This window comes from Danio rerio, chromosome 15 (assembly GCF_052040795.2).
Source record: "Danio rerio strain M-AB ecotype USA chromosome 15, GRCz13ab, whole genome shotgun sequence".
Lineage (NCBI taxonomy): Eukaryota > Metazoa > Chordata > Actinopteri > Cypriniformes > Danionidae > Danio > Danio rerio.
In genome coordinates, this window is record NC_141035.1 from 20,464,491 (window position 1) to 20,478,533 (window position 14,043).

At 31.5% G+C, this 14,043-nt stretch overlaps 1 protein-coding gene across 20 annotated transcripts in view; it reads right to left on the reverse strand.

Annotated features, from left to right (window-relative positions):
* The window catches only part of pou2af1 (POU class 2 homeobox associating factor 1), a 35,573-nt gene extending 23,579 nt beyond the window's left edge, over positions 1 to 11,994 (reverse strand). For 5 of the 20 annotated variants that reach the window (XR_015509313.1, XR_015509312.1, XR_015509309.1 and 2 more), the window contains exon 1: positions 9,995 to 10,062. Coding sequence is in view for 5 of the 20 variants with exons in the window: in XM_087284018.1 (XP_087140144.1) it covers positions 9,995 to 10,004 (10 nt within the window). In the remaining 15 variants the exon portion in view is untranslated. Of the gene's footprint in view, positions 1 to 9,994; positions 10,414 to 11,869 lie in introns of those variants that run through there. The other 15 variants (XR_015509307.1, XR_015509304.1, XR_015509305.1 and 12 more) reach the window with 7 other exon arrangements.
* Between the last annotated feature and the right edge of the window lie 2,049 nt (positions 11,995 to 14,043).

Consider the following 14,043-nt stretch of genomic DNA (forward strand, 5'->3'; position numbering starts at 1 on the left):
TTATCGTTTTAAGACATTTGTAATTGCATAGGAGACAAATTTGAAAGTACTGTTGGACATTTTTTCTTTAACAATAAATGTCTAAAATGGTATTGTCTGTGTGTTTTAAATTACAGATTTATTTTGACAGATTTATGGGGTTTAAAGATTAAAATAATGGCTAATTTTATTTGTGAAACTGACGATGGAGAAGTTAATTTTAAAAAATGCTATCAAAATGTATGAGCTGGGTGACTAAGTATGTAAAGGTGAGATAAATAATTAAAAATAAGTTAATTGCTATTAAAATGTATGAGCTGGGTGATTTAAGTATTTAAAGTTGAAAGAAATTAAAGCAATTAAGTTAATTGGTATTAAAATGTATGAGCTGGGTGACTAAGTATTTAAAGTTTGGAAAAATTAAAACAATTAAGTTAATTGCAATTAAAACGTATAAGCTGAGTAACTTGGGTATTTTAAGTTAGGTGAAGTGTCTTGCATGAGTACAACAAACTCAAAACTTAATGTTTCTGTTTACTTAAAATAGATAATTTCATAACTTAAAAAATTTGACGTAACTGATTACCTCAAATTTTTTAAATTTTGTCAACTTATTCGGGATTACAGTGCAGTTTTAAGAGCAAAAGTGGGTCCAACCTGGTACTAGTAACATGTACTTAATAAAGTGGCCAATGACTGTATGTTATAAAATAAGAAGTAAAATATTATGTACTCTCATCATGGCAAAGACATGAGAAATGAGGTATAAGAAAACTATTATGTTGAACAAAAAAATTAAAACGAAGGCAACAACAACAATTTCTCTCTATTAAACAGCACTTAAAAAATAATGTAAACTTTACAGGAGGGCAAACAGTTTTTTGCCTTCAGCTGTAAATGTACAGTATATGGTTGTGATGGTAGGTCTTGAAACTAACAGCATCACAACTGACATTTTAAACCCTTAAGCAAATTCTTACACTTGTCTTTCCATATTAGGAAGCTCTGTGTGAACTTTCCAAGGAAGTATCAGTGGGGTTCCACTAGTTTCTGAAGGGATATAACTCATAAGCCCCTTTCACACAGTGATACCAGAAAATATCAGGAAAATAATCGGAATGACTTTACTGGAAAATTGTCAGAGCAAGACCACAAGAGACCATTTGCTGCAAGATACATTTACTGTAAATAACCAAAAGGCATGGTTCGCATACATCTAAAAATGGGATGTTTCAGGAATTATTTGGAAGTGGTATACATTTTAAAGTTAATAATTTGTATAATGGTAATACTGTATATTATCCTGCTGGAACTGCTTTTGTACATTACTTTTGAAGATGTCAAATACTCTTGTCATATAAAAGATGTAAATTAAAAGGTCACAAGATGACAAGAAGAACTAAAAAATGACCTTGAACCATGTCTCGTAAATCTGTATATGCACCAGTACACACAAACATTAAAAATAATGGTAAATAAATGAAATAATTGCATAAGCACTTTTTAAAGAAGGCTAATTTTATAATGTGGCATTTATAGTAAAACAGTGTTACAATCTCAACAGCTTTTTCACTTAAAAAAACAATTTGGTGTAAACCAGCAGCGATATTAGCCTGAGAGCAATGAACAGAAATGGTCTTACTTTAAGAATTAATTAAAGTTTTTTAGCAATTTAATAAAGATATCAAATTTAATTTGATAATTACATTTTTGAATTTGCAAATCCTAAAAATATCTTCCCTGAAGAGTTTAAGATGTTATCCTAGCAGGCACACGACATCAGAAGATGTCAATATTAGGTTAGCTTTAGATCATGACGTCAGGTGACAAAAATTCAATGTCTGGCCAGCATCTAAGGACAACGTTATTTTGACGTCCAATGACGACCTTAAATTACACTGATATTTGATTGATTTTAGATTTTGTTTGAAAGTGTACGTTGGGGTACAATGTCAATATGATGTCATGTTGACACCCTTTGCCTGCAAGGTACAGCTGCCAAGAGATCAACTCCATGTTAAGCAATACAGATTAAGATTAGGATGTCAATAACTTTCATGGGGATGTAAAGGCAGAAGTCCAAAACATGATGGATATTGTCCAGATAATAGGACTTTACTGTAATACTTTTTACATTTTCTACATTTAAGACAATCATCGAACAATGCATTTAATCAATTGGACATGGCCAATTATTTCTGCTTATATTTGTCAGAATGATAAACACAATATTTTTACATCATTTTCTAGGGAGGCCTCACTCAAAAAGCAGCTTTCTTTCTTAGCACACTTTGTGCACACTAGTGCCAAATGAACATTGTTTAAAATGTGTAGTTTCCCTGAATATTGTTGCTGACTAAGTTTCTTTATAACCAGCAGCAGTAATTTTCCTATACTGTGCTTTTAATTTATTTATTTTAATTGTTTTTATTTATTATTGTGTCGTTTCACATTTTGTCTATTGCTGCAGTGTATATTTTTAGTGACTACTTGATGACCAGCAAACACTTAAGTCAACTGCAATCACCAGACCATATACCTACCTAAAATATAACATTGTCTTGTCTCTGCTATAGTGCTCAACAAAACAACTGGTTGCTTTTGCTATTAATTATTCACATGATTTTTTAAGTAATCTCTTCCACAATTGTGTTAGACTTCTAATTAGTTTGTTAAAATGTTTATGACAATACATTCAAAAAAATAATAATAAAAAAAGTAAAAAAATCACCCCAATACCAAGCTGTTTTGTCTGGCTAAAAATTAATGGAAGCCTTTACACATTATGTTACATTGTCCGTGTTGCTTTTAGGTAAAAATAAGCTGAATTGGCCAAGGAAACTGCTTTTTTAGTCAGTAAAAGTCAGGTAAATGTCAGAAAACTTGACATTTGGCTCAGTGTGGGAATCCTCAAGTTTCAAAACCCTTTTTAATCTATGGCATGAAGATATTAAGGCAAAAGTGAGTCCAAGCCGGTACTAGCAAGGTGTGAGTAATAAAGTGTTTCTTGTCAAAGTGTAGAAGTGCCTTTTACATGAGTAGGCAGGTTCTGGATAAATTATGCTGATAGGTCTTGGTGAGTTATGGATCCCCTTAAACATCTGCCTGCACTGAGACTGTGTGCTAAAGGATGTGGGATTTTTTGGTGATGTATGATTGCCACTTAACTGTCCTCCTACTGCATGCATTAAATACACACTAGACATGTGCTAATTTTCAATAACTCAATATTTCACTATAATGCAGTGGTTCAAAAGTGGGGGTCGGGAAACAACATCCAAAATGAAAAGCCATTAGCCTTTTGAATTTTTTGCGACTGATTATGTTATATTAAAGACACAGCTTTAATTTGATGATTTTATGGCAGCAGGTTAACGTTTCTGACACCTTTACGGCACTCATGTACATTAAAAATAAATACAGGCCACAACTGAACAAAAATAAATGATGGAAAGACTTGGGCCTGATGAATTACTGATGTGTGCACCGTTGTGTGTGCAAGGTTTAAATATTTATGACCACGTCAGAAAATATTGGGAGTCGTGAGTCTCTGGCATTGTAAGTTTGGGGGTTGCAGGCTGAAAAGTTTGGGATCCTCTGCTATAATGTATCATGCACAATATTGATATTATGGGCACTTTACATTTCGACATTTTAACCCTTTTACATTTCAATCTGGCCTATAATTTTAAAAATCTGATGATTTGTAGATATTTTTTATTCATTAAGTTTGTTCATTAGGGTTTGGTTAATGATTTATAATAATTTAATTGAATAAGTTATTGATGAGTAATATTCAGTTGTATTTTATTCATTTGTAACATACACTGTAAAAACCAACAGTCAACTTTATCAAATGATATGAGTGTAGTTTACTTAAAAATGACTGAATGTTAATTTTACTCATTTGAAAAGAGTTTTGAACTCAGTGTTGAAGGTAATGAATTAATTAAATACCTCATTACTTGAACTTAAATGGAGTAAGTTCACAGTACTCATGTAGATTTGTTTTTAATTCAAATGGTTTGTTGCAATCAGTTTCCTCAAACGGTTTAAGTTGCCTTAACTTGTTGGGTTTTACAGGACTCAATTGGTTTGAGTTCTCTTCATTCACTGGGTTTTACTGTGCTCAAATTGCTTAATTTACTCAAATGGATTAAGTTCACAGTACTCATTAGGATTCGTTTTCAAACCTAAATGGTTTGTTGCAATCGGTTTCCTCAAATGGTTTGAGTTATACCTTAATGTTTTGGGTTTTACAGTGTATATATTTCGCAATGTTAATTTTAAAAACCATTCACTAATGTTTACTAATGAGACTTACCTAAAGTGTTACCTATTGTACTTTATTGTCATTTTGTAATTTTTTGTTTGAAACCTTTATTTACTCTAAACGCACAGCTGAAGTCAAAATGACCATTCCTTAATATATTAATTCTTTATAAAAAGGTTTTAAAGTGTTGCTTAACTGATTCATTCATTTTCCTTCGGTTCTTTATTAATCAGGGGTCACCGCCAACTTATCCAGCATATGTTTTACCAAAGACTATACACAAGACATGTCACTCATATCTTTTTGAATAGGGAAAAGTGTAACAGTCAATATGGTGAATAAAGTCCAGTCTACAGGAGCCAATCATCTATCCCAAGACACTGACAATATTCTAGGGGAGGGGCACGGATCAGACAAGAGTTTCTGCAAATTTTGTGCCATTTGGATGTTTAGAAATTAAACTAAAGAGAAAGTTGTTTATTGATTTACCAATATTATTAGTAATTCCTAAAATGAAATTCAATGGTAAGCTTGGCAAGCAGTTTTGGAGAATTTGATGTTTCCCCAGTTAGACAGAATGCCCGAGTATACTGCCCGATAGGTCTTTTAAAGATGGCCGCAGAGTGAAATGACTTGCCTTAAACGGACTTTGATTTTACACAGCTGATGCCCTTCCAGCTGCAACCCAGTACTGGCAAACATACATACACACTCATTCACACACATACACTATGGCCAATTTAGTTAATTCACTTTACCTGTATTCGTATGTGTTTGGACTGTGGGAAAAACTGGAGCATGCAGAAACACCAACTGGCACAGCTGGAACTCGAACCAGCAACCTTCTTTCTGTGAAGCGACACTGCTACCCACTGAGCCACCATGTGGCCAGAATTTTTTCAAAATTTTTAAACAGGAGTGTTAATAATTCGAAAAACTACTTTCTTTGTCTTTGCCATGGTGACAGTGCATAATTCTTTTTTATTATTTTGCAATTAATATTATTCATGTTTTGCAAGATATCATTCAACTTAAAGTGTAATTTAAAGACTTAACTAGGTTATTATGCTAACATTAATAGATTATTATGCAAATTATTGGATAACAGTGGTTTGTTCTGTAAACATTTGGTGGCTCAGTGCTTAGTACTGTCGCCTCACAGCAAGCAGCAAGAAGGTCGCTTATTTGACCCTCAGCTGGGCCAGTTGCCGTTTCTGTGGAGTTTGCATGTTTTCCAGTGTGCTCCGAATTCCTCCATAGTCCAAATATATATATATATATGGCTCTTCAACCAGAGCCATCTGGATGCTTTTTCCGCTGCTTCCACGTTGTTGCTTAGGGCTCTTCTTCGGTTTGTGCCTGTTATTTCCAGTGTACCATAGGCCTTGCTCAGGGTGTAGCTGGCAAATCCCCTACTGCCCACTTCCACTGGCATGCACCTGGTCCTCCATCCATTCGCCCTACATTGCTCCACTAGCTCCTGATATTTTCACCCCTTTCTCTCCTGAGCCTCCTCCATCCTCTCCTCCCAGGGCACCGTCAGCTCCAGCAGGATTAATTGCTTTGTGGCCTCAGAGACCAAGATTATGTCAGGTCTCAACGTAGACTGGGTGATGTGTGGTGGAATCTTTAGCTGCCTCTCAAGATCAACTGTCATCACCCAGTCTCGGGCCGCGGAGAGCAACCCAGCAGAGCAGCTCTTTGCTGTTCTCTCTGGCCTTTGTCCTTCATTGATGAACTGAATGACCTTGGCCGTGACTTGGCGGTATCGACTGTCCTTGATCCCCTTGCTAATTGCCTCAGCAATGGATTTAAGGACCTGATTGTGTCTCCATCGATACCGACTTTCACCTAGTGCCTTGGAACAGCTGCTCAAAGTATGTTCTATTGTCCCTGGCTTGGAAAACAGCAGGCATGTCTCTACTCTGCCCCATATGTACAGGATCGATGGGCTGGGAAGAACGTCGTAGACCCCTTGGATCAAGAACCTGATTCTCAGGGGGTTCCAAATATATATATATATATATATATATATAAATATAAACCAAGTTATTTTTTTATTATACCTGTTAAATTATTTGCTAAATTTTTTCTGATGTCACGGTGGCACAGTGGGTAATACGATCACCTCACAGTAAGAAGGTCGCTGGTTCGAGCCCTAGCTAGGTCAGTTGGCATTTCTGTGTGAAGTTTGCATGTTCTCCCTGTGCTTGTGTGGGTTTCCTCCACAGTCTAAAGACATGTGTTATACAGTAGGTGAATGGAAGAAACTAAATTAGCCGTAGGGTATGTGTGTGAATGCAAGAGTGTATGGATGTTTCCCAGTGTTGCGGCTGGAAGGGCATGTGCTGTTTAAAACATATGCTGGATATGTTGACAGTTTATTCTGCAGTGTCCCCTGATTAATAAAGGGACTAAGCTGAAAAGAAAATGAATGAATGAAGGAATTAACTGTTTTTGGTCCTTGTGTCAATACCATAATAATACCATATATACCGCATTACAAGCTAAATCACTGCAAGAAAATTTGATACCAAAAGAAGCCTAAAAATCACACATAAAACAAAATCTCCAGCTGTTCAAATCAAGCAAAATTTGCTCAATTAATGAACGACTCCCTGGAGCCCTGATTCATGACTCAGGATTCAAGCGCTCAGTGAGTCACTCATGCTTCAATGTGATGTTTAATGTGAAAATATGATATCGCCTTAAGTCTTTTCTGAACGTTGTTTGTATAAAAGTCTCATACACCTCCACACCCCGTTAATGCACAACTGTTACTTCTTAAGGCTAAAGTCTCAATGTTTAATCACCAAATAATGAATCAGTAATGAACCTGTTCTGCATCATTCATCACACGTTCACAGTCTCTGTTAGAACAGGCCGACTACTAACCATCTGTAACCCTCTATAACGCTAACAAAACAACCCGTCAGGCCTTTTATCTTTAATTAATGTCACAATGCAAACAATAAAACAATCCTTTCAGCAAATGCTCTCACAGAACAGATACAATTGGTGCATTTCCAACAGAATCAAACAGAGTTTTGGGCATTTGCTGAGAACTGAGAAGTCGTGCTCTAATATGTAAAGATGATTGTAAAGAGGCCTGTGCAGTTGTGCAATTCAAGCACAGCATGCTTCAAAAAGCCCAGAAAGAGGAAGCTGCGCAGCTGTAAAGGCTTTTCTTTCAGAAGGAGGGCAATTCAACAGTTTTGCATATCGAGTTTAAGCCACTCCACAGTCCGCCTGCTTTCTGAAATGGCTCTCAAATTTCCAGAGAGTTCTATCAGCAGTAATAACTCTTACTCTTGACTCCTGTGCACTTGACCTCACGAGTTCAAGCAGAATGTCCAAAGAAATGCCACGCGTGACATGATTTATTGAACATAGTGTGTTTAGTGTGAATATTAATGACATTTTAATGTTAAAAATATAACATACTCAAACACTTCAACATACTCCAGTAATCTTTATTTATCTTATCCTTTAAGCTTTGAATTGAAATCTTTTAAAATCAGTGTTATTTTGGTATTTTTTCTACTACTTGTACTGATTTGGCAATAGCAGGAAAAGAGATTTAAATGTTATGTTTTAACAGTATATTTAAATAATGATAATATCAGTATAATATTACATAAGAACATTATGTTTTATTCTCGTAAATGTTTTTTATATTTTAAATATTTTATAGTAGTTACTAGGGAAAAGGGTTTTTAAATATTATATTCTGAAATAATGATATCAGTATAATATTCATTAATAATATTATGTTTTATTAATGTTTGCTTTTATATTTTAAATATGTTATTCTCACGCCATTACATAATAGTAGTCTGTTAAATCCCCAGTGTTACTTTATTATAACTATATTCTTAAGCTGTTGTTGAAATGTAATAAATAAAATAAATATTTGTAAAATAAATAGAATATAAAATAAATTATTATTATTATATAAATTAATTAAATGTAAATTTATTTATAAAGTAAATATAAAAATAAAACAATAACAACAAGAATAATAATAATAATAATAATAATAATAATAATAATAATTATTATTATTATTATTATTATTATTACATAAAAATACACTTTTATTTAATACTTCATCAACTAAATAAAAAAATGAAAAATATACAATATCTTGCCAGTTACCTGAAATGATTTTATTTTATACTTATTATTATTTAAGTAGAATACTTATCATTGATAATATTTTACTTATGATTACATATTAATGGTATAATGTTATCCAGTGTTCAGCATAATTGAGTACACCCCATTTTGACAATGAATATTTTTATCTATTTCTCAGTAAATATGAGCAATTTATTTTGGTGCATTTAAACAAAATAGATTTATTAAACGTATATATTTATTAAAATATTTTAGTCACCAAACATATTTAGAAATTGAAAGATAATACAATTAAATAAAAAAATATATTGCAAAAAAAATTACAACCTACAAAATGTCAATTTTTCCTCCTCTTTTTTAAATTTGTATTTCATATTTTTCTATAACATAAATATGGCTGTTCTGGTTTTTAGACTGTTATCATAAGTTTTTTTTTTTTGTGAGATAAGCTCCAGATTTGGCTTCAGTCCTGACTAATCTAATGTATATGCACAAATATAATATTGTATAGCTTCCAATCAAAAATATGAATTTAAAAGATTTGTGAGGTGTGTACTTATATACAGTTGAAGTCAAAATTATTAGCCCATTATTATTGTTCACCCAAATTCTGTTCAACAGATTTTTTTTCAACAGATTTTTTGGACATAATAGTTTTAATAACTCATTTTTAATAACTGAATTATTTTTTTTGTCATGATGACAGTATATTATTTGACTAGATATTTTTCAAGACACTTATATACAGCTTAAAGTGACATTTAAAGGCTTAAAGGTTAATAAGGTTAACTAAGCAGGTTAGAGTAATTAGACAAGTTATTGTATAATGATAGTTTGCTAGACTATTGAAATTTTATTTATTTATTTTTTTAATTAAAACTGCTTTTATTCTTGCCAAAATAAAACAAATAAGACTTCATCCTGAAGAAAAAAAAATATTATCAGACATACTGTGAAAATATCTTGCCCTGTTAAACATAATTTGGGAAACATTTAGAAAAAAAAAAATCAAAAGGGGCTATTTATTTTGACTTCAACTGTATGCTTTAAGCTGATGTTTCTGATTAAATCTCATAAATATCACACAGTATAACATCATACTTCATTATTTTTGAATATTGGTTTTTAAGCCAGACGACAAAAAAAATAATAATAAAAATCATTTAGAGGTTTTATGGTCAAATGGCCAAATAACAGGCCTCTATTCAAGAGTCATTCAGTCTTACTGTGCTTGTCTTGATGGCAGCAGCTACTTTACACTTTTAATGTAAAAACTGAGGTACCTGTATAATACAGCTGACAAAGAGGTATTATAAACCACTATTGCATCTTGCAAACATGCAAATATCAGTCTGAATGTAAAAGGCAAATTAATCGTGTCACTTTACAGAACAGATAGCCTTGCAAAACTGCAATGATCAATGTGGAATAAATCACCTGTTCTGAATTGAATTAAAACAAAAATGATGCATCAAGCTTTTGCAGTACATTTTGCAGTACATTAATTATTTATCCTACGATAAATACGAATCTTGCATACAGCATCAAAATACACGTCAAATGTGTAAATCTATAGTTTATTTATCTAGAAATTGTACTTACATTTTCCCATCTGATATGCAACAATGTTTAATATCTGGTCAAAAGTCTTTTCTTTTTTCTTCCTGAGATCATCTGATAATTGCTTCAGTGGGCTGCCTTATAAAAGCAACAGTTTCAAGTGATGTCACCGCAAAAGGAAGAAGCCGCACTAATTTTGTACCACTAGAAGAATTTTAAGTTTCAGCTTGGCACTTTTTGGAAAGTTACAAGTTGATTCTCTAAAATCAAGTGAAACATGAGCGTCTTAAGTGGTCAATACCTCTTCATACAGTCTGCAGCAAACAAATGGTTGATTCTGTTTTTTTTTTTGTTTTTTTTGTTTTTTTGTGATGTTCAGTAATGAATTGACCAAATTGCATCAAAACGTTTTTTTTATATATATTATTTTTTTCTTTTTTTTAATAAATTCATTATATTTTATTTAAATGTTGTTTTCATATATTTTTATTTCATTTAATTATTTATTTAAACAACAAATTGATTCATTTAGATTTTCTAAAAATGTTTAATTAATTTAATTTCATTTATTTAAATTAAATTCATTAAATTGATTTTGTTAATTGTATTTATATTTAGTTTATTTAAAATCTCTAATAAAATAATAATTATTAAATTAATTTATTAAAATTCTAATTGTTAACAAAATTTTGTTTTAATTTTTTTTTGTTATATTTCATTTATTTATTTATTTAAACCCAAAATTGGTTCATTTTGATTTTCATTTAATTTTTTATTAATTTATTTTTATTCATATGAACTCATTTTATCAAATAAATTACATTGATTTTGTTAATTTTGTTTTATGTTAATTTTATTTAAAATCTCTTATAAAATCATAATTATTAAATTAAATGATTAAAATGATTATTTTAAAAACAATTTTGTTTTATTTTTTTACATTTAATTTAATTATTTATTTACGTGCTAAATTAATTTATTTTGATTTTCATAAATTTTTTAAATTTCATTTTATTTAAAATCTCTTATAGAATAATAATTTTTAAAATAAACTATTGAAATTATAATTTAACACTATTTTTTATTATTTTATTTAGTTTTTCGTTTATTTTACATTATATTTTATTAGTGTTCATTTTTTTACTTGTGCTAATATTGTATATTGCTTAAGCAATTAAAAACTACATTTACTTTGATTGTATTTTTGTTAGACTTTTTATGTGTACTTTTACAATTTTATTTGATACTTTTTAGACTCTTTTTAGTTTATTTAACAGTTTTTAAATATAACTAAGCACAAATTGTACTTGTCTTATTGATTTGACTATTGACACATGATTTAAATAATTTTTCATTTATCTGACATTTATTTTAACAATGGATTTTTCTTTTTAAAAACTGATACTGCATCTCTATTGGTATACTCTCAGTTACAAATTTCATGAAATTTACAACAGTAAATGTATAATTTATATAAACATTGCTACAGTAAGTACATGTAGTTCCTTTCTAGGATGCTGTTGTTCAAATCTGAGTTTAAAATTAGGCTGCTGAGAAGTGCTGTAAGCATCTGAAACTGCGGCGCTAGTTGATTTATTAGTGTTTAAAGGAAACACCTGCACACACTTTGAGCTTCACTGACCACTCGAGCTCATCATGTTCCTTTTCTCAACTCACTTCACTCTATTATGACACAAACAATCACACAGCTCAGCAACAAAAACAAGGAACAGCTTTTTATAACAAATAACTAAATACATCTGCTTGTAAAGTTCTGTCATGTAATTAATTCAATGCAGCACATGTTGACAAGTGGGATTTCTTTTTTTTTTCTCATACACTCATTCATATTTAAAACAGCCTCCGGAAAAGGCTTATTATTTAGGGGAAAAAGACAAAGTTAAAAATAATACTTACTTTGGCCTTGTGTGAGAAGACAGATCTTCCTTCAAATTGAGAATGCATTGTGAATGAGATGCTTATGGTTAATGACAACAGGATTCTCTAATGCAAACTACTGTACGTTCTCAATGCAAAGAAGCAGTTGTCAGTAGGCCTCGGTGGATACGAGAGAAACTTTTTTCTTTTCTTTTTTTTCTTTTCTTTTTTTCTTTTCTTTTCCCTTCCTTTCTTTTTGTATCTTTTTGCTTGCTTTTTTTCTGCATGAAGCGTTTGTCTGTGGGCAAAAGTGTCAAGTTATTTTTATTAGCAATAACCGTCAGTTAAGGGAATAAGGTCTTGACCTGACCTCAAGTGTTGTTTATCTCTTTACAACCACCTCTATGGACATTTTGTGACCATTATCACTGTCTAAATGACACTAAAAAGTATTTCCTAATTGAAAACTGGACATGATGTCAGATGATGATGTTGATATATATTTGTTACACTGCTACTGCTGATAATTCAAATGAGTGCAAAAAAAAAATTATTATGATTTTGGTCAAAATTTTAGCATTTAAAAAATTATTATAAGTGGGACATATGATCAAACATCATATATATTATAGGTGGGCATAGATTTTTTTTTTATCTAGTATAATCTTGGAATAATCTACATTATCTAGATTCAGATGGCTCATTTGAATACTGTCGAAGGCATTCAGAATATGTGTGCTACCCAAATAATACGTCATTGAGAACGGGTTTCTCAAGCCAGGTGGCGCATTAGACCAAGGGCTCATCTCCTGTTTATAAAATGCATCACAAATTGCTTGAGAAACTATTTTACTATGATAATTGGTGATGGAAATAAAATATGTTCAATAAGAGGCTCTTGTGTTTACTGACTGTTTATTCAGTTAAACATGAATTTTGATCTGTAGGCCTACATGAACTCCAAACAGTGATTTTTGATCACCTTATTCCGACTAAAGTCAGAACTGAACTAAACAGAAATGAAATTAAGACATGTTGAGTATCCATATATTAGTGGCATCATTGAAGTAAAAAAAATTAGCGTCATGTAGGACTTGTCGCCATATTTTATTTTTTTTTCCATTTGGCGTGCGTTATTAAATTCCATAACACTTTCACCAGTCCTTACTCCTTATTTGCGTCTAATAATTTTTTATCACACGATAAGAGTCTCCTTTTATTTGTTGTATTTCAGCTAGAATAAAAAAAAGCTGTTTTTATTTTTTAAAAAACATTTTAAGGTCAAAATGATTAGCCCCTTCAAGCTTTTTTTTTTTTTTTTTGATTTTTTTATCTACAGAACAAACCATCATTACAAAATAACGCCTAATTTCTCTAACCCGCCTAGTTAACCTAATTAAGGCTTTAAATGTCACTTTAACCTGTATAGAAGTGTCTTAAAAATATCTGGGAAAATATTATTTACTGTCATCATGGCAAAGATAAAATAAATCAGTTATTAGAAAAGAGTTATTAAAGTATGAAGTTGGGGAAAATATAAACAGGGGGGCTAAAAATTCTGACTTCAGCTGTGTATATATACAGACACACACAGTGGGGGTGAAGTATTGAACATGTCATGTTTTTTATAACATTTCTAAAGGAGCTGTTGACATGGAATTGAACCAGATTTTGATAAAAACACAAACAATACAAACATAACAATTAAACAAAACATACTGAAATTTATTTAATACTTTATATAAAAGACTTTTTGGTGATGGCAGCTTAAAGACAACATGAATTGCTCAGATGTGAGTTTTTCACAAACTTCAACAGAGTGTAAAAATCTTGATGGTTCTGTGTGTCTGATCTACCAAATCTGATCTTTATTGTATTTTCTATTGGATTCAAGTCAGGTGATTGCCTGCGCCATTCTACAGCTCAAAGCATTTGAGAGTTTCGTTGGCTGTGTTTTGGATTATTGTCTTGCTGAAATGTCCACCCTAGTTTCATCTTCATCCTCCTTCTATCGTAGATGTTGGATTGAAGCAGCTACTATTTATTTGCAATGACGAAGGGCGGAGGGTTGGTGAATAACTACTGAGAGATTTCAGCTGCAGTCTGGGCTTTCACTGCCTTTCTACCCCTCCCTTTCTTCATGTGTTCAATACTTTTTTCCTGTGTCATTTAATTTTATTACTCATTGCTTAATTTGTAAACTGATTAATATT